The sequence below is a fragment of the Pelmatolapia mariae genome, linkage group LG16_19, assembly GCF_036321145.2.
Source record: "Pelmatolapia mariae isolate MD_Pm_ZW linkage group LG16_19, Pm_UMD_F_2, whole genome shotgun sequence".
NCBI lineage: Eukaryota > Metazoa > Chordata > Actinopteri > Cichliformes > Cichlidae > Pelmatolapia > Pelmatolapia mariae.
In genome coordinates this window covers 45,642,938-45,664,793 of record NC_086241.1, presented here as the reverse complement: position 1 = coordinate 45,664,793, position 21,856 = coordinate 45,642,938, and the positions used below count along the sequence as shown (strand labels likewise).

Here is a 21,856-nt window from a genome sequence, read left to right as displayed (position 1 = left end):
TTTAATAAAATAGTCCCGTTAAAGCAGAATAGCTGAATAAAAGGCAGAAGAAAATATCTCAGTGAAATGAAGTATTTTATCAATTTGCTTATGGATACACCATATTATAAATAAAAAAACCCTGCAAGACTCATTATCTATAATTCTTGGATCCTCGTAATTTTTGCAAGGAGAAACCGAGACAAATGATCACATTACATATTGGATATGACTTCTTAAAATTGCTGCTTTGATAACAAAGAACAATTCAACACAATAATAATACAATAACTAATGTGTAAACTGTGTAAAGTCCAGGCAAAAATTCAGGGAGGCTGTAAAAAAGTCTACTAATAAATATTTAAGACTAAAGAACTGTCACAGTATCAGCTACAAGGACAAACTCCCAACACCCCGTGGCTGTGTTTACATGCAAGACTTTTAATACAAAAAATTATAAACATAATATTTGTTGTTCAAATGAACTTTTTGTACAGAATATCCAAGATGTGTGTCTGAAGGATGCATGCTTACAGGAATGAGCAGGAGGAGGAGGGTCAAACTCAAATGCTCCATTTCTATTGCACATGTTGTTATTCTACATTTACATGTCATCAGTGACACACATGCTAATAAAACATAATCTCACAGCTCCATTAACACATGTTTTAATTCACGTGTGAACTTATCAGCAGCTATGAGGAGCCGATTTGATGCGAGTCGGCTTCTGGTGTGAACAAGAGCTTCAGTTCCTGAAGCCTCGCTAACTAACATCATAAAAAAATAAAATATATAAAATGACAAAATGCACCAGACATCAACAAAGAGGGTTTTTTAAACAGCACCCAAGTGATTCTTTTTTTCTTCAACCAGCCAACACAGTGAAAACTTCATAATAGCAGCAGAGGAATGATGAAGGTAAACAGAGGTGATCATAAAGGGTTAAATCCAGTTGAGTCTCATCTTCCACTCGTCACAGTGAACAGGAAAGCTGGGAACACGCGCACGTTCACACACATCACATCACTGTTTTTAAAATTTAAAGGTCAGTATTTTTCCTATTTGAACTTCACTTGTTTTTAGTCTGACGTGTCTTCCTGTGAGTGAAAAAGAATCATTAAATACATGAAGACACACACATCTAGCACAGACTTGGTAAGATCTACAAGACAGACAAAACTGACTTTTCTACAGAGACTGAGAAATGACAGACACGTTACAAGATAGACACAACTGAGAAAATATTGTGTAGAACAATGAAAGCAATGATGGCAGCAGGTTTACAGTCTGATTTTTGCATGAACAAATATTATAGGCTCAGTTTTCCCAACAGTGTGAAAATGACTTTTTTCTTTATCTGGTTAAAAACTGTTTATGATCAGATTATATCTGAAGTCTGGATGTAATTCAAAATTCTAAAAATAACTTTGTGCAAAAATGTTTAAAAAGGTTTTGGGGTGCATACACAGTGCCCGCTATGATATACTGGTCTAATATTCTGGTTGAATAGGCATAAAAATAGTCATAAAAAGCTACACTAAATCTGTAGATACATGGTCACTAACTCCATAGATGGCTGTGCCAAACTGATAATAAAAACACTGTTCTGACTAATTGTACTGTTACTGTAACACCATTTTTTCAGTAAACATTTTTATCAGCTTCACACTGTCTGTGTCAGTGTTTATCATTGAATCATTGTTTATCATTGAAACACTTATGAAATAACAGATTATTTGTTGTTGTTTTTTACAGAGCATTAGGTACAGATTTGATGGCTGAGCCCAGTTTCAGGTGTCTCTATAAAATAACACACTAAAAGCAGCAGCTGGTTAGCCTAGTTTAAACTATAGATAAAGACTTACTAGACCAGGGAACCATTAAAACAGCTACTTATCTTTTTAAAGGTACAAGCTGGAGAACTTTAAAGGTTTTGTAGAGAAGCGAGTGTCAGTGTTGACATTAACTCGTCCACCAATTTGGATGTGTGATGATCACAGTGATAATGTAGGATCAAGTAAATAAAGCCCCAGTCACACAAGCCAGTCAAGTGGTCTGTGATCATCTGGCAACTACTGACTCTAAGGGAAGTGAGTATACCCCAACCAGTTTCTTGAAGTTGATAGTAGTCACTGGGACGTAGACAAGCAGCTTCTAAATGCCATAGGTACGAGTTTAACCAACTGGTGAAAACCTCTCTGTCATTGCTTTGGTTGCTAGCATGTTGCTGCTGTCCTAGTTTGACTGGAAGTGACAGAGTTGACTACAAACACTTCCCAGCCACTCTCCAAACTTTAGTGAAACTGCAAAAAGTGCAACACAAACTAGAAATAAAGACTCTTTGCCTTCAAAGTAAAAGTTGCAACTTGTGAAACATGTTTGGCTCCAGTGGTAAGGCACGGCTTCTCCATTTCCACTTTGCGTAACATTTTTACAAATTGTAAAAATGTGTGTGTACTCATTTTTACAAATTGTAAAAATGTACTAGTTCTCAGCTAGATGAGTATTTGCAGACAACCACGAAAAACTACAAGCAATGTGCTAGCAACCAAAGCAATCACTAGGATGATTTTGGTCCTGCACATATTTTGCAACCATTTTCACCCAGCGAGAGCCAACCCATTGCGGAACACACATTTCCCATGCAAACACTTGTTGTGTCATCTTCAATATGGTGAACAACTCTTGAGCAATGAATTCATGTCAGAAGCCTCAACACTGAGCTAACCAGTTGCTTATTAGCTTAGTGTATTTATTTAGTTAAGGTAAATTAAACATATCTGCAGGTTAACCTAGTTTTGTCTTTATGCTAACTATGCTAAACAGTTACTTGTTAGCTTAGCTTAGCTTAATGTTAAGTTAACAAGCTTCTGCTGGTGGTAGTAGCTTCATATTTAGCATACAACCATAAGAGTGGTATCAAGAGAGAAAATCTTCATCAAATGTTAAATTTGTTTTTTAATTTGAACCCATTCTTAGATCTTATTTTGCTTGGTGTAAGGTGAGAACATTACTTATAGACGCAAGTATGACTAAAAGATATTATCTATCATAGCAGCAACCTCTATCCAGAGGTGTGGTCGAAAGACAAGGTGAACTGTAAGAAAAATTTTAAAAACATAATTAGTGTTGACGATAACATAAACTGGAGATCCATGTGGACAACTTTTTTTTCTCCCCAGTTTATAGTTTGATGTTGACATCTGTTCCTTATCGAGGCCTTGAAGTTTCCACTTAACCTTTCTCTAATTTCCCAGACTTTTGACAGATGCTTTCTAAGCATCCCGCTCTCTGTCTGAGCTCATCTGATGGCCAATATGGCATCATAAGATTTGCCCGTGCGGCAGACCTGAATGTTCTTGAAGCCGGTCTTGCTGAACATGTGTGTGTACTCAGACGGTGGGCGCTCCCTGCCCTTCGTCTGCACCAGCATGTTGAGGGAGAAAAGCTGAGTCATGACAGGCCCTCGTCTGTTCTCAAACAGCATCGCTTCTACCAGCAGGACGCCGCCGCCTGGCAGGAGGACAAACAAAGATACTGAAAGCAGTTTTTGTTTCAAATAGAAACAAAAACTGTTATAAGTATAATAATCAAATGAAAAATTGAGAAAATATAGCAACAATGTGTACTCTACTGAGTGAAATAAGTGTTTGATCCCCTCGAAACACATGATTTAGTACTTGGTGGAGTAAACTAGTGTTGGCCAGCAGGTTTGTGAACATCTTACAGTGCAGCAGATAAAATACTGGTCAAATCATTAACAAATGGAAACAATTACTAAAACTGTTATTTATGCTGTGTTCCAGATACCTCGGAAGTTGGAACTTGGAAGTGTCGGCAGTAAAGTTGCAAAAGCGGGAAAAAAATAGGATTTGTTTTCATTATTACCAAGGTAGAGCTATTCATGTGTCACTAGAAAAACAATGTAATACTTGTTTTTTGTGCTTAAAAACACTGCTGCAGGGCATTCAAAGATAGAGCCTCATGAGTGGGCTGAGTTACAAATACACAACAATGGCAGTACAGATGACAAGTTTTGCAGTTTTACTACTGTTTACATCACAGCCACCATCTATGATTGTTACCTCAGGATTGGTGTGGTTGCTCTGAGTTGAGTAGACGTTCCAGATGAAAATTCCAACTGGGAGCTCGGAAATGTCAACTTCAAATTTGATCGCTCAATAATATACTCATATTATTATTACTCTTTTGATGAAGCTCATTAGCAATTTGACATTTAATACTAGTGGCTATTTTCAAGCTGGCCACTAACTCCGGTAAGAAAATGTCTCATTTTGACACAAACTGAATATAACTTGTCTGTTTTTGAAGGTGTTACTTCTCTACTTTCCCAGACTTTTGACAGATCTCACTCATAACATTAGGTGAGAGCAGAACATAGAGTATGATGCTGTATGATAAACCATGACATAAGAAAGAGGTTATGTTGAATAGCTAGAACAACTAATTGATTTATACAGTGCTACACAAACAGGAGCATGGCGGTGGAAGCATTATGCTTTTGGGTGTTGAGAAGGAAAGATGGAAAAATAGAAAAATTTAGAATGGGAGCCTCATGCTCCCACCGCCATGCTTGATGTCAGGGATGGCTTTCTTGGGGTCATTCTCAGCTTCTACAGGGACATGATGTCACCCACTGGCGTTTTCATGCAAACAAACAAATATTGAGGCCACATTCAGTGGTTTGTCGCTAAAACAACAAAACCCCACATGTACCTGGTGTACTGACCTGGTGCACACATGTCATAGATCTTCTTCAGCAGCATCAGGCACTTCTCTTCAGGCCAGTCATGAATGATTCTGGCCAGAACGTACAAGTCCGCAGTGGGGATTTCACCAGTGAAGAAATCTCCTGCACATAGAGGGTGCAGCATTAATAAAGACGTATTTACCAGGTTATTGGTCACAGTGAAGATAAAAAATGCTTTTTTCCTAACTAATCTCATAGGGGACCTATTATACCTACTTCCAATGTCATCTTTTTATCATTGGTCTATACAACAGTAGCTATGCATGATTCAGATTTCAAAATAAGCAACGAGATGTTTAAGCTCCTTTCCTCGTCTTTTTTAACCCAGCTTTTTTCTGATTGGCTGCACCTTGCAAACAGGAGGTTTGAATAGCAAGTGGTTGTGTGACCAAAGCTAGGTGTCTGAGAGCACAAAGACTGGCAGCATTTTGAAGTCTGAGCTTTGGACTCTTAGGGATTACTTATACCTATGTTATATGGACCTTGTTATATAAAGTTAGCAACCACTATGATAACAGCATATAGGACAGATTAGGACAGACAAAAGATTAGCTTTATTTAGTATATTTTGTTAGATTTTCCCCTCAAACACTACATGTATGACTATCACTGTCCAGGGCTCTAGAGTGCGACCAATTTGGTCGCAAATGCGACCACATTTTTAAGTGGTGCGACTAAAAACAAATATTCGGGTAACAAAAAAAAAAAATCTCTGCAACTCTCCTTGTGGTCAAAAACAGACACACATTATGCCCCTATCGTGGACTAAACCAATCAGAGATAGTCAGGGCGGGACCTCTCTGATTGGCCGTGGTCCAGTTGAAAGTGCAGGTGGAAGAGAGAGGTGAGTAGCTTGAATAAAGCGATATCGATTCATTAACGGATTCCACACAAAGATGTAAACACAGAGCGGACCCGACGCATCAGAATCAGCTTTGTCTTTGTTGAGACAACGCCGGTCTCTGCGATTGTCCTCCTGGCCTGCACCTCAGTTCTTTGTTCCCATAACAGGCCTATTTTCTATTTTGTATTCTTACACTCATTAACCACAATATTATAATGTTGCAAGCAATCACAAACTATATTTTCTTTAACTCTGATCTATATCAAGGAATCTATTCTCAACATCTTTCTCGGCTTTCTCACCCCACGGCCCGAACACGGACACACTGTCGGAGCTTAGCGATTCTGATGCGTCGGGTCCGCGCTGTGTTTCCGTTTTTTTTGCGCTGATTCTGAGCTGCAGGTTTTGTCTCTCTCCAACCAAAATTCGCCGAGCCAGCAGCAAAAGAAGCAGCAAACTACGCTTCACATTTGATCAATGTCGTCATGAATTCCCTCTGAGTTTTGCTGTTTTTCTTCCATCACGATAAAAATCACACTTCATGCACAGCTCTCTCTCTCTCTCTCTCTCTCTCCCTCTGTAGTTCAAGAAGAGTTTCCCGTCTCAAATCTGTTTTCTGCATTATTCATTTGCTTATTACCCACCAGTCTACCGTTGTTTACAGCGCTGTCGGCCGTTGTCTTTTTCTTTTCTTTTTCTTTTTTCGTGTTTTATTCTCAGTTACTTTCACACAAAGGCATCTGCTGTGATGTTCACAATTCTGATGAAATCTCATGTGTATCAGTACTGATAAATGATCAGAATTATAATATTTCTGACTGTCTGAGGCTAAGTTGAATCGAATCAGGACTTTGAGAACCGGAATCGAATGGATTATAGAAATCAGTGATGATACGCAGCCCTAGTGAGCAGCCTAGGCCTGACATAAGTGGATGTAGCTGTGGGTAATAAGAAAAGATGAAAAGAACTATTGATAACTTTTGTGTCAAGTTAAGGCCTGATCCGTCTGAAATTCATAGCCAGTGCTCTGACACGGTGCCATCAATCTTTGAATGCTGAAAAAGCACAGTGTACCCAGAAAACACATTATATGCTGCAATAAATGCACTGCCCAAGTGTCCCCTCTCCCCACTGCCTTTCAGCAGCATGCAACAGCAAACAGGTCGTCAGAGGAGGCCAAGATGATGATTAAGTTTAATATTTTCTACAATATTGACAAAGCACTTTAAGCACAAGTTTGTTAGTTAATAATTTAGAAATGAATATTGTCTGTATGGACTTCCCCCCCAAAGAAAGTGCACATGTAAAACTGCGGTGTTAAGCGATCCGGTTGAAAAATTTGAGTGCGCCTAACTTTTGTGCCGGTACGCCTAAATTTTTAAAGTTAGGCGTACCGGTGCGCCCATGTCAAAAAGTTAGTCTAGAGCCCTGCTGTCATGTAAATGTTAAATGGACTGGTTCTCTATCTGAGCACTCAAAGCGCTCTACACAACTTGCCTCATTCACCCATTCACACTCATTCGCACAAGCACTTTTTTCTGTGCTCTTTCTAGGGAAGGACTTTCTATCTAACATTCACACACATTCATACTCCGATGGAAGCATTGGAGAGCAACCTGGGGTTAGTAGCAGAGGATCATGAACCCACCAACTTTCCGATTAGTAGGTGACTTACAATCACCCTCATGTATGTTTTTTCTTAAACATTTAAGGTGTTTTAAATAATCCATAGCAGACTTACCAGACTGAAATACAATAGTATCATTCTCCTGAGAGAAATGCTTCTGAGCCGTTTCCACGACCTGCTGGAGATCAAACACTGTGACGGTGGATGAGTGATACGCCTTTGCCATCTCACGGGCCAAAGCACCAGTGCAACCTAGCAATCATTCATAAACAGCGATCAACATTTATCAGAGGGAAACGATACAAGGAAGCCAGGTTGGTCCTGTTCAGAACAACAATCCTTCAAAATGTTCATTTTTGGTATACATGAGTTTGAGGTATCTACACCAATCAGGTATAACGTTACGAGCACTGACAGGTGAAGTGAATAACACTGATTATCTCCTCTTCATGGCACCTATTTGGGCGAGATATATCTGGGACCAAGTGAACATTTGTCTTCAAAGTTGATGTGTTAGAAGCAGGAAAAAAGGGTGAGTTTAAGGAGTTGAACGAGTCTGACGAGGACCAAATTGTGATAGCTAGACGACTGGGTCAGAGCATCTCCAAAACTGCAGCTCTTGTGGGGTGTTCCCAGTCTGCAGAGGTCGGTATCTGTCAAAAGCGGTCGAATGAAGGAGCAGTGGTGAGCCAGTGACAGGATGATGAGTGACCAAGAGACATTGATGCATGTGGGGGAGTGAAGGCTGGATAATGTGCCCTGCCACAAAGCAAAAATGGTTTCCCCAGAGCTCAATCCAATTGAGCATGTGTGGGATGTGCTGGACAAACAGCCCCGATTCATGGAGGCCCCACCTCGCCATTTAAACGACTTAAAGGTGGACATAATGTTATGTCTGATAGGTGTGTGTATATCTATTTGCCTTCTTGGGAAGAATAACAGGCCCTCTCAGATGTCAGAGCATCCCTGACAGCCTCTTACCTCCAAGATCTACTATGTTCTGGAAGCCGGAGAGATTGAACGCTGTCACAACGTCATGTCCATCCAGAACCCATGACGAGTTCATCAGACCCATGAATTTCAGCATGTCCTCTTCTGATCTGTGCGGTACAGTTTAGGTTCATATACTGAATCCTAACAAGCTCAAAGCCACACTTGAAGCAGCGGGATCAACACCAACCTGTAAATGGCTTGGAAGACCTCCTCTGCTGGAAGGCCGAATGTCTTTTCATTCTGATTCTTCCCCTCCCTGCATGATGACAGAGGATAAGGAACAATTCTTTTTGCTCATGAAAATAACACTAAGTGAAAGAGAATGGTTGCTTTACATCTCCAAACATTTCTAAAAGCCCTGATAAATCAGCTCATTTTTGTGGTATTTTAGCCTGATGTGGTCCCATGTGAATACACAGACCTGACAGCATCCACCAAGTTGTTCCACAGTGGGTAGATGGTTTGGGATTGGTAGACGATCATGTCATGGAGAGATTTGGCGCTGCCTTTGGCCAGATAAAGATTTGCCACGTCGGTGCTGCTGTACAAAGCTGTTTTAATAGAAGAGAAAGAGCAATAAATTAAAATGAAAGCCTTAGAAGAGCAGCTAAATGTAACTATTACAAAATTATATACAATTTAATTATAGCTTTTTTTATTATAATATTATTATGATTATAAATCAACCCTGATGTAGCTTAAATTTGACATGTTGGCTTTTTGGAATGATCACACTGGAGATCATTTTCATGCCCAGGCAGAAACCATCATATTTTTGTAGTTTCCTTCTCTCTGTACATCAAAAACTACTTTTGGTCACCACAGCGGGTAGCTCTACAGATTTCTACCCCTTGTGCCCTTCCTGACACAACCCCGAGGGGTTTGCATCTCCTCCCAGAAACAAAGCAGGGATCTTTTGCTTGCTACACTATACCCGCCTCCTCCTATTCCTCACCTGTTCCATCTGTCTTCTCAACCTCCAGGATCTCAATGCCCACCAGCGCATCCAGCAGCCTCTCCATCCCATCCAAGCTGGTGCCCAGCTCCTGAGCAACATGCTGGGCACTCAAAGGCTCCTGGGACCTGAGCAGCAGGTCAAATACTCCCAGCTCACAGGCTGAAAATATCACCTGCGGAAAGACTGTCAAGTTAACAACTTGGCACTGGTAGGCAGACTTTTAGTTAAAAAACTATGAGGATCTGCCGGTCCACCACTGAGGTGCAGTTCCCGGTGGACTACACTGAAGTGTGGAGGTTAATGTTCTCCACTGGGTGGCTGCTATAGACTTTCAGGAACAACTTCCCTCCAGTTATTGGCCTCTAATGGGATTGTTTTTGCATGTTTAGTCTCAGTTGGAGCAAGCTGTGGACACAGCTAAACTAGTCAAAATACAGAAAGGCCATTTTCAGATTGATAGCGTTTCTTTATTATAATAATTACAGCACGAAATGTTCTAATGTATGCAGGTAAAGTTGGGATTCATTTGAGCTATTTTATGTACTGCTGTCTAGTATAATACATATATAACATATTATATTCGTAGATTTGATTCGTAGGTTTAATTAATGGCTTGCATATAGTGGAGAAAATCTGAATCTACACACATTAAACCAGGCTGACACTCCCCAAAGATAAACCGTGAAATGTTTACCTTGGACACTCTGAAGCCGTTAAAATACTCCAGAAGTTTGAACGGGTAATCCAGCTCACTCTGGGACATATGCTCTGCCATTACTGCGCTCCTGGTGGGGAAACATACCGACACAACGCCCTCACAGCCGGAGGAAAAACTCGCGCTTAACGTGGACAAACACTCTCCACGGGATCACCACTTACCGTCTGGAAAGCAGCCAGAAGGATCCGAGTCTGGTGAAGGCGGATGATTATTATGATGATGATGGTTTTAGAGGGTGTAAGTGCAGCACGGTTAGTTTGGGTTTTAGATAAAACAGCCAAAATGTCGGCGGTGTGTGATGGAGCTGCTGCTGGGAAATGGTCGGCAGAGAATCAGCTAAGATGCATCCGTGATCCGTGATCTTGCTGAAAGCAATAGGAGAAACCCGCTTTGGCTTTACACAACGGCGACAGTGCATGAGCCACAACAGCCAACATCAAACTCACACTCACTCACACACGTTGTGATGTAGTTCCCGAATCAATCAGCGGCGGAGGGAGGCGCAGTTGAGTTGTTGTTGATGTCAGAGATTTACGCTCCACGTGAATGAATAAATGCAGCTCTGAAATATGGATTAATGTCTATTATTGGTATTACATGTACCTAAAATGTTCCGGTGTCTCTGGATATGACAGTGAACCCGGGACAAGAAATTAGTAAGCACAAATAATATTTACTCATTTTTCTGGCTATGAAGGACAAGAGGGGGGACAAAGTGTTACCTTGTTACAACCAGGCTGTCATAAAAAACACAACACTTGTTCCGATTTCTTGACTTGAACCTATGAAAACTCACTAATTATCGAGCTGTCGAAATCTTTGACCTGTAAATTTGCAATTTTGTACATTTATATACAACATAATACAACGTCATACAATATAAACAATTTTAATATTACATATTCTGTATATATTACCACTGTGACAGTGTTGCAACTACTTGCACCTTAAATTCTTACTACACCCACACATAAGCTACATAAGCACTTGTTTACTTTATTATTTTCTGTGCTCAGAGTTAAGTCTATTCTTTATTTTAGTTATTTGTTTATTTAATTGCTCTGCGTATCCACTTGTGTTTTGTGGTGTATATGACAATAAACTTCTTGAATGTTGAATAAAAAAATCAGTTTGACAGGTTTTTGGTAAAAACAAGGTGATTTCAAAACAGCTATCAGCTGAAACCTGGCATGTCTCAGCATGACGTGCAATGTGTCCTTAAGAAATAAATTAAAACAAAGAAGTGGAGGAGAAAAGACGTGGCAGACCTAAAAATGATCTTTAACAAACGGACAATATCTTAAAGTCTGTAAGAAACTGGAAAAATCATGATACGTGCATCTGGACCATTAGATGATCAATCAGCTGTTTGCTAAAGACTATCAGAAATATTCTCTATGGAGGGGTTAATGTCAGGAAGACATTTTTAGAGAAAGGAAACAGGAAGAAAAGGCTGAAGTGGAGGAAATTACACAAGAAGTGGAGTAAAAATCACTAAAAACACTCATTCATGGACTGGCCTCCCCAGAGCCTGGACCTCAACATTATTGAAGCAGTGTGGGATCAGCTTGATAGAGATCAGAACAATATGCATCCAACATCCAAAGAAGAGCTTTGAAAGTCCTTCAAAAAGCCTGGAGAATTATTCCTGACCATTCCTATTCGTGCTTAATGAAATCACAAGAAAGCTTGTCTAAGAGATTTCAGCCTCTGTTGAAGAAAAAAAGTCCTCATACAAAACACTGGCTTTCAAAGCTCATTAGAACTGTACAAACTCTGCTTTTCCTCCGATACAGGATGCAAAGGGTGTTTCAAAACTTTTGCTCAGTACTGCAAATGTTTGCATACACAAGACTGTTAATCCAGTATGTTTATATATGCGTAGATTTCCAGTATATGCAGAAGGTGCAGCAATGGGAGGCCGAATTTCAGTCTTTGCAAAGATTTGCATGTTATAAATGTTGGTGCTAATGTACCAGCGAGCTACGGTATCCAAATATTAGTGTTGTTAACCCAAGTCATGTTTCAGATTTATGCAAACACGTTTTAACTACTTAGGACATCTTATGTATGGGTTGTCTTACGCAAGCAAATCAAACCTGTCCTGATGAGGCTGAGTGATTCATTCAAATCCTATGAAGTAAAAAATATTCCGTTATTTGCTCATTATTAATGTCACCCTAAGTATTTCCTACAACATATACATTTTTTAAAATTGCAGAATCGAACAGTAATTTTAATTCCTAGTTAAACACAAAGGTTTTTACTCTTAAACTAGAGGCAGCTTCACATTTTGTCAAACTCTTAGCACATTTTTTTCTTCTTAGTTACATTACAGAACTTCTAATTACTGCATGTGTCCCACCCAGCATGACTGTTCCCCCACCATCGCTGTCTGAAGAAAGCAAACAGGACTGATGGAAAGACAGTGATAAAACACGAGAAAACTGTGTTCCTGCTAGCGATCCAATCACGCATCTCAAATAAATTCCAGACATCTTCAATTATTAACCAAATTGATTTATTATGCATGAACAAATCCCTTCCTGCTTCTGTCACGCAGACACGCACACACACACGCCCAACATTTAAATACATGATGTGGTGGGAATTCAGCATAGCTCACTTTGTTGTTGCACATGCTTTAATAAAATGATAGATATATTTACAGGATAAGCAATGGCTCTGAAAAAAATTTTCTGCAATAACAGCTCCCGGTCCCACCCTGCAGCACACTGCAACGCTCCTTGTATTTTATTTTCCCCCCATTTGGAAATTCATCCACATTTAAAAAGAAGTTTAGAACGCAAAGAAGGAAATACAAAAAAAAACAAAAAAAAACAAACAATGGAGGGGGGGGTTTGGCCAATACGACATAGCATTATACGTATATGGAGTTCATCAACTACATAAATATGGCAGTAACACTGAGTAATTCATACGGACTATTTACAAAGTTTGTGAAGTGGGGAAATATTACAGTCTGTGCATGGACAACTGATAGAACATATGCCTTCTTAAAAGTCTGGGGGACCGAGTCTAGGAAAAGCCTACACCTCCATCCTTCTGCTTGCCTCCTCTGTTAGACCGGTCAGGACTGACACAACAAACAAAATAAGGCACAATTAATACTTGGACCATTTTCAGGGGAATCTACAGACTTGCAGCTGGCTTGTGAGGCATGTAAACAATTGAGTCGATTGATTAGGACTGCCCTGTCATCTTCCCTTTGTATTCCCGATCACTGATTCAGTCCGTCTGATGTGATTCAAAACAAGTTTCATATGGCGAGGACCTCTGACCCCTCCACCCCCTCCTATCCAAAATAAAAAGGAAACAAAAAAGAGAAAAAAAAAGGAGAAAAAACAAAACAAAAATTTGCCCTCCCTCTATGCTACTCAACAAATACAATCACATGGTGACAAACAAAGAAAACTAGTAGTGCATACACTACAAACAACAGGAAAATGCGACGCCCTGCCAATTGCCTTTGGTTAGGCCACAGCACTGCCCTCTGAACAAGGGGAGACAATGACTTAAACACAAAAAACAAAAGAAAAAAAATAAATCAAATGATTGATTGATAAGCTGTCCGAAGCTGAAGCAGTTTCAGTTGCAATGTGACTAAACCAAAGATAAAAAGAGAGAGAAATCCGCTTCCCCATCCCAGTCCACTGATCATCTCAGACCAATGTGTTTCTCTGACTACCTCGGACCAGCCTCCACCCATGCCCTGCGGCGACCATGACGACCACACTTTCCCCCTCCCCCAGACAAATGATTAAAATATTTTAGGGTTTTTGTTTCAGATACATCTAATGTCACGAGGCCTCTCACCGCCCCCAGACGTGTTTGCTGTCGATAAAAAAAGCTCCTCGAAGGTTTTTGCGGTCAATCGCTTTCTGTTGGTGGTGATCTCTGTGGGATGGAGAGAAGAGGGAGGTCTGGGTGTTTACACTTGAATTCTGCCCTTCCAGAGCAGCCATGTCACCGGGCAGAATCAGGAGTGAAGATTTTGGCCAGTGGGGCAGGAGAAGGGAGTGGCAGGTAGGCCAATAGGGCAGGAGGAAATGGAGGAAGTGGTCTAGGGGGGCCTGGGGGGGCCCTGTCACAGCTGTTTGGGGCTCCTGGCTTTGGTCGGAGTGATGGAACCTCTCAGTCGTGTTTCAGGTGGTCCTTGATGTCCTCCTCGTCTGTGTACTCTGACGGCTCGTCGCCCGGCTTCAGCAACCTTCCGACGTAGTCATACTTTTCTGGTAGAAAGTGCAGAACAGATTTAAAGCTCAAACAAAGGGCTGAGTGATCAATAAAATCACCTGACAGACGGCTAACCTACAAGTAACTGGACAATGGAAGAATTGTTTGGCTGGGTTTCCAAGTAAAATGTCAGACAGCTGGTGAATCCGGCTTCTCAAATATGATGTCAGGGTACATTCAATTGTCTTACGTGGTCAATAAATTTTGGAGATAAGGGATTGCATGTCTGATAAAGATTTGGCTTTGATTTGCTTCGCTAATTTTCTCTGGATTTATAAATGACTGTAGGGCAGAAACAGAAATCTGGACCTGCATGTCTGCTGGTTGCCCTAAAAGCCACACACACCCACACACAAAAAGTGACCGTTGACCCCCCGAGGCTGAATCAGCAGACTGGTTTTGGCTGGTAAAAACAAGACATCTGACCCATGTGTGAGACAATCAGCAACAGTCCAAAAATCAAAGATGCTCAGTTTTTAGGCTTGGTTTGGGAAGGCTTAAGTGTTTGAGGCTGGAACCAAAATTATTACATTGTAATTTGTTTTATGTCAGTAAATTAATGAACTCGTGATTTAAGCTCCCAAACCTCTCTCTCAATACTTAAGTGAATACATTTGCCCTCGATGTCAAGACACAACTTTGGGCTGGAACAGTGCTGAGTGTAAATGACATGCTGTCATCCTCTTATAAGAGTCAATCAACTGCAGTTTGGGATTCACCAACTCAGCCAAAGCTGCTCAGTCCTGCTTTAAAGTGTTATTTAAGCAAGCAGAAGCCCGGCAGTACTTCAGACGAGTTCCAGTTAGACACTAATACAGTAGATCCGAGGTAAATCACACGAGGAAAGTTTTAGAATGAGACTGTAACAGGATCCAACACTGTGCTGCATGTACAGCGAGCACAGAATAATCCTTGGATTATGACGTGTCAGAAAATGAAGGCCTTTGTTTCCTTCCAGTTTCAGTGCTTCCTGTTGTTAACTGCTCTGCTGCAGATGTGGTGGCGGGAGATATTTTCAGGGTTTTTTATGTTTTTGTTTTTTTGCATGTCTCTTTCAAGTTAACTCCAAAGTTTCTTTCAACTCCAGACAACCAACAAACATTCAGAGCTGAAATGATTTCAAGTCTATGGATAATCAATGAATTGTGTAGTCAGTTAGTGATGCGTTTTTGATAAATTCATATCTTATCTATCTCTTAAAGAAGACATAAAATAAATCTGAAAATCATTATTACATTTCTTTTGATTTGCATCTATATGACCCTATTAAAAAAGTCATTTCTGTGATTCTTGTCAGCTGTTATTTTGTTCCTAAGTGTGATGTTTTTTTCTTCATCTTCATGGCTTTTTGTTGCTATAGTGTCATTTTTTAAAATGTGAGAAAACAGCAACAAACTTGTTATAATATCCCAAAACTAAAGAGTGCTTGCTTCATTTGTTAAGTATTGAAGTTCTCCAAAACACATACTAAAGAAATGGATCAAATCATTGTATCTGAGAAGCTCAGACCAATTTTTGCCTGAAGAAAATAACAATAGTATAAATAATTTTGTAGCTTCAAATCCTTCAACACCTCCCTTTCTTAAAAAAAGATTTTAATTAACTGCAGGTTTTTAACTACAGACTGCAAATAGTCCATAGTGAAAATAACTGCTGATATAATTTGACAGTGTACTACCTCTGATCTTTATATCACACACAGTAATTTGTCTGTTTCCAGAGTAAATAAGACACTTTATGGCATCACTGTAGGTGTATGGCAAAAAGCAAAAAAAATGCCCATATGGCATAAACAGTAGGTCACTTCATTAGCAGATTAATGAGTTATGAAAAGAGCTCTTAGCTACAGCTGCTTCTTCATATTTTCTACAAGAAGGGGCAAACTGAGGCTGCTGACCCATTTGGTCCACTGATGGTTTTTCCACCACTGACTCACCTTTAAAAGCCTAATAAGTCACTAACGAGTATTTAGTGAGGGTCTACTTACATAATGTTTTTTTCCCCCCAAAATGACAGGCCTGAGGGTCCAGTCGAGGAAAAACAAACAAAGCAAAAAAAACCTTGCTTTTTTGGACAGTGAAGTAAACTTGAAATCAATACAAACAGAAGATTAAAACTCAGTCAGTGCTGTCTAGCTATTTGGATCCTCACTTAATATGATGGGTGCTGTTGTGAAATCTGAGCTAAATCAATACGAGTGTATTTTCTCTTCATAAGCGTACCCATAAATTGCATCTCCCACTCTCTAACACTCTCCATCTGTACAGCACTGAGATCTGACAAGTCGTCGTACTCGTCCCTCAGGATGTCTTTCTCCAGGCAGAAGGTGGCCAGGCCTCTCGAAGCATCCCGGCCAGCGAAAATGCCATAAGGACCATCTGAGAAACAAACAACAGCAAGAATGAGTAAGAGTTAAAGTACTTTCATATCTCCTTTAACTAATCAAATAACCAACAAAGTGTTTGAGCTCCACTGTGTGTGCAGTGCAAAGGCATCACATGGTTTTACTGAGAATCAGGGAAAGTATACAGATGAAGTTGCAGTAAAGCAACAAGTTAACCTTTTATGATTAACTCAGACTTGCATCTTGTGACTATAGCAGCTGCTTCACATTAAAAGTTTTCGAGAACAGTAAATACGCATGAACGTCTTCATTAAGCTGCTAAATAAATACATTAAAAATAGTTTCTTTTTAAAATCATCCACATTGTAGATGCTGAATGAGCACTACTGATGTTTTTATTAGAGTCTGGAGATAGATTAGTATGATTATATTGTAATCTGAAACTCAATATCAGCAGCCCGAAGAGCACATTTCCTGAGTTGCACAAGAGTTTAACTGGGGCTGCAACACTCTGTCAATTAATCAGTTACTCAAGCAGAAATTTAATCATGTCAACGGCCACTTTTCAAGCAGAAATGCCAAACATTCACCAGTTCACACCACTTAAAAGGAATGAGTCCTTCAAACTCTTCTGGTTGCATTAGAAAGAAAAATCATATCATGCAAATCTTCAGAGTTGCAATGAATAGGCAGTTGTTAGAAAAAGAACAAATTTTTTGTCCTGTAGAAATGTCACAGAAATGACAGGTCCCTGTTGTCACGTATGAAAATTTGTTACTCTTAACCCGACCTGCAACAAAACTCACCACATTATTAGCACTGAGGGCTTTAGTCAAACAAACATTGTATCTAATCAGATCACATCCAGTATTTTCCTGCCTTTGTTACAGCCCAGTCTTGCAACATCTGCCAGCAAGATTAATTTTTATAAGGACATTTGTTACACTAAGGGACTTCTGCTTCTGATATCTGAGTTTATTATCGCTCAAAAGGGACCAGTGATATACAGTCTCATAAAACTCCTGAAGTTTTTCTCCACGTTTCGAATCCTTCATCATCTTCCAAGAGGAGAATCATCTGACTTGCATGTGAAAACTCTGCAGGCTCTCTGGTTTTGTTCTAATATAACGGTGCAAACCAACACAGATCAATCCTCACTCTGGCACCGCTTAAGAGTTTATGAAGCAGAGCTAATCAGCTCAAAGATAAGGAGTACTCTTTACCTTTCATAACCAACCACGAGAATTAGAGATAAAACTCCAGCCTGCACTTCACACGAAACGTCAGTGTGCAACATAGACATTTACTAAATTTGAATCATGCTGTTTTTTCATGTTGACTTGATGTGCAACAAAAAAGAAACGCTCACTGAACCACATTAGTGCCTGAATAAGGCCTGAAAGACTCCAGAGCAACAGCTGTGAGTGACAGCTACAACTGCAGGGATACAAGTGACTTAATATAATTTCTGATTAAAGGGTGGATCTATTTAATGCCACAATGAATGACAAATGCATCAGATCTGACAAGGAAGGTGGTGATGGAACAGCAGAAAACACCACCATTACCAAGTTGCACATCTTTATTAATTTTAATTTAGTATCGATTATGCCTTGTTTTACTTTACATCAACTGTTTCTCCAGCATTGAATCCAGTGTGACTAATATACACTACAGTTTATGTCACGGTCCTGCCAGCTCCACTGAGCCTCTGGTAGTGTGTCATAACTTGGTGAGGTGGACAGATTCAGGGCCTGCTTGGCTCGGTCCTCTCAGTGTGAAGTAGCAGACTGACACATGAGACTGCTGTTTGAATAATTATAGTTTATTGCAGAGTTGACGGCTGACTCAGCCTAGCCAGAGAAAATGCAGAGTAGCACGTTAGACGTCTGTGGGCCCGTCACATTCGTTTTGTCTAAGTGAAAGACGTGTCATATCTTCTTTTCGTGTTTTGCCATTCTCTTCCCTATAACTCCATTTAACTTCACACAGTGGCGCCCAAACTTGCTTTTCCCAATCGCAAATAAACATACAGTACGTGTACAGTAGTGCTGAGGTCATTTGAGGTGAAAATATTCATGCAAACTGTCCAGAATTGATGCATTGTGAGTCCCATCACTGTAAACAAGCGACGGGTCCAGTCCAGACACTCGCACATTGTGCACGTCGACAAGCTAACAGGCTAGCGTTAGCAGACTAGCATGCTAAAACGTAATAATCATCTCCCGGCTGCATAACTTTAACCAGAAAGTGTCACAGGTTTACGGTACATTAATATATATATAAGGTTCAAACGTCTGCAACTTTAGTTGCAGTCACAACCCCAAAAGAAAAGTCGCGCTAGTGGCTAGCTAACAGCTAGCACTCCATTCAAAAACATAGACAAAGCCGAAGAGCTAGGCTAACCCCGACGGTTTGCGCCCAAATTTTGGTTCGGGACAACTCACCCCAAGCAGGGACACCTCAGCTTACTCACCCAATCGTAAAGATTGCCGTTTTCCCACTGCTCACTCACCTTTACCGTAAAACTTTTTCCCGCTGGTCACGTCGAAAACTTTCATGTTGACGGCCATCAGGATGCGGGGGTTCTGGATACCGTCGTACTCCCGCAGCTGCTCCAGAGTGAAGTCCCGTCTCCTCATCTTGGGAAGCGCCGAGGCCTCGTCGCCCTGGGCCGCGTATGAGTATAGCCGTTTGCCCCACCGTCGGTAGACCACCAGACAGACCACCGCTACTAGAACTAAAATACTGATATTCAGCAACATCCCTCCGAGGCCAAGCCCGTCCGACTCCTCCGCTGCCCCCTGCCCACCGCTTGTGTCAACTGGTCCGCTCGAACTGTCTCCATCGTCCGCCATACTGCACGGTTAGCGCCTACCCGCCCCTGGCCAATGCCGCGTTCACGTCCTGTCGGGAACCACTAGTTGAGCGAGGGTTCAGCGTTGCTGCTGCTGCTGCTGTTACGGCTAGGCAAAAATGAAAGCGACTGCTCCACAGGAGCCCCAAGATCTTCAGTCTCCTTGTGTCAGCGGATTCGCCTTACACTGATAGAAAATATGTTTGAAAATAGTACAAAATTATATATATATATATATACGTATATATATATATATATATATATACATATATATATATATATACACATATATATATATATACACATATATATACACATATATATATATATACACATATATATACACATATATATATATATACACATATATATATATATATATATATATATATATATATATATATATATATATATATGGGTTTTTTTGTTTTGTCTTTTTTGTTTGTTATTTTTGTTTTTGTATTATACTATTCTAGCACTAACATGGTTTTCTATTGTATTACAGTACTGTCCAAAAGTCTTAAGCAGCCCCAATTTCTTTATATTTTCTAGAAAAATGGCAAATGGGTGCAGGGATTTCTTGTAATATTGCAAACATACATGAAAATACAAATTATAAGGCAACAGCAGAGTTTGTACAATTTTAATGAGCTTGAAAGTGAATATTTGTTATAATCACCTTTATTTTGCAGTATAGCCTGAACTCTCTTAGGCACCCCCAAAAAGTTGATTCTGTTCATCTGGACGTAGCGTTTTCAGTGGGAAAAACGTCTTATCACTCATCCAAGTGACTTCTTCAGTCTCAGCTAACTGCAGGTTTCCCCAGCCTTATAAACAGTACCTTTGCACAATGATTGAAACCAGCCCACTGAATGAACAATGGGCTGTGAGGTCAGTTCTCTCTTAGGCAGCTTTCTTGTCATTTCTTTAAGTAGTCTTCAGGAATAGTTCTCCTGGCTTCTTGAAGAACATTCAAAGCTCATATTTAAATGCTGTATGTCAATAAGATAGAGATCCAGACTGTGGGGAGGCCAATCCATGACTGTTAGCAGTCAGGGATCATTGTCATGTTGATAAATGAAGCTGTTGCCAATCAGTTACTTTCCAGGTGGTATTGCATGGTGGATCCAAATCTTATGGTACGTCTGCATTCATGATCTTGTCAGTTGACAAGATTCCCAACTGACTGAGATGCAGCCCAGATCATTACACAATCTCCACCATATTTTACCCGTCTTTTAACCAACTCTATACCTACTGGCAAAAATTCGAACCCTCAATTTAAAATTTGGATTCATCACTTCATAAGGCCTGTTGCTACTGATTTTCAGTACAGTTCTTGTGTAATTTGGCCTGCCTCAGCCTTATCTCCCCATTTCCCTTCCATAAGAATGGCTTATTGATAGCCACCCTTCCACTGAAAACATTTCTGATTAACTATAGGTGGATCAACTTAAGGTTCAGATGCATCTCTTAGGTCCTGTGCCAGGTCTTTGCTGAGTTTCTTTCCTTTCCTTCGGATACTCTTCATCTGCTATAGATAGATTTTTGGGCCTACTGCTTCTTCTTTTGTCCTCCACTTGTCTAATCTCCTGAAATATTTAAAGGACACACTGCACACCATGCTGAGATATGCCAAACAAAACTGCCTAAAGATAAAATTTAAACCATTTCTTTATTAAGATGCTTGTTATTTGTAGACACAACACTGATTCATTTCTTGAGTTAAGTGACTTTTATGCTTGAATGATTCATAGGACAGTCTTGAGAAGCTTAATAACCAATACAAACAAAAACCTTTAAAAATTGCAGGCACAAGAAGTGGACTGAAAATGAGTGAAAAAGCAGTCTATGTCCAAATGAAAACAACAAAAGATCTTCAGAAAGCCTGGGGAACTATTGCTCAAGACCCCTTTAAAAATCACATGAAAGTCCAGCTCATTTGAAGCAAAATATAAACAAATTACGGGTGGCTCAAGACTTTTGCACACTATTGCAAATAGAAAAAAAATAAAATAATCCACCTTCAAGTTATTCTTTTTAACATTTATATTTCAAGTAGCTCTTAATCTGCTAGTCACTGATTTGACCTCTGGTATAAACTGTACCTTTTATAATTGTGCTGTTGAAATTTTGAGAAAATTAATATATTTAGGATTTTTAAAGATCCACTTCTTATCGACCAAGAAATTTACGATGGACACCTGAAGGCAGCAAATCACACACCTATCACTCTTTTTAAGTTTAGGGTCAACTTGTTTAGTGGTTTTTGTCCCTCTGCAGGGATCTGTAAAGGAATAATTAGAAAAATAATTTTCCTCTAAACCTCTTCAAATATTTAGTTAAGGATTAGTGAGATTAGTTCTCTGGTAAATTTGCTGTTCCCAAGAAACTGCATGGGAAATGATTTCTGACAATAATTCCTCAATATTGGACTTTCTGACGTTAAGTCACAAGATGTCTTTGGATTCCTTTGGAGTTGTTCTGTTTTTGCTTTTTCCCCGAACC

The 21,856-nt window shown here is 39.9% G+C and overlaps 2 protein-coding genes across 2 annotated transcripts; both read right to left on the bottom strand.

Annotated features, from left to right (window-relative positions):
* Positions 1 to 316: 316 nt before the first annotated feature.
* asmt2 (acetylserotonin O-methyltransferase 2) lies at positions 317 to 10,366 on the bottom strand. Its single transcript, XM_063498961.1, has 9 exons — positions 10,052 to 10,366; positions 9,867 to 9,957; positions 9,170 to 9,344; positions 8,636 to 8,765; positions 8,402 to 8,470; positions 8,203 to 8,321; positions 7,336 to 7,473; positions 4,730 to 4,852; positions 317 to 3,492 (listed from the first exon to the last, which is right to left on the bottom strand). The coding sequence occupies exons 2-9, from the start codon at positions 9,945 to 9,947 to the stop codon at positions 3,281 to 3,283; spliced, it is 1,047 nt and encodes a 348-aa protein (XP_063355031.1). The 5' UTR covers positions 9,948 to 9,957; positions 10,052 to 10,366; the 3' UTR covers positions 317 to 3,280.
* Positions 10,367 to 12,406: 2,040 nt separating this feature from the next.
* On the bottom strand, positions 12,407 to 19,440 carry pgrmc2 (progesterone receptor membrane component 2). The gene is made up of 3 exons (XM_063499305.1): positions 19,007 to 19,440; positions 16,370 to 16,525; positions 12,407 to 14,143 (listed from the first exon to the last, which is right to left on the bottom strand). The coding sequence occupies exons 1-3, from the start codon at positions 19,347 to 19,349 to the stop codon at positions 14,046 to 14,048; spliced, it is 597 nt and encodes a 198-aa protein (XP_063355375.1). The 5' UTR covers positions 19,350 to 19,440; the 3' UTR covers positions 12,407 to 14,045.
* Between the last annotated feature and the right edge of the window lie 2,416 nt (positions 19,441 to 21,856).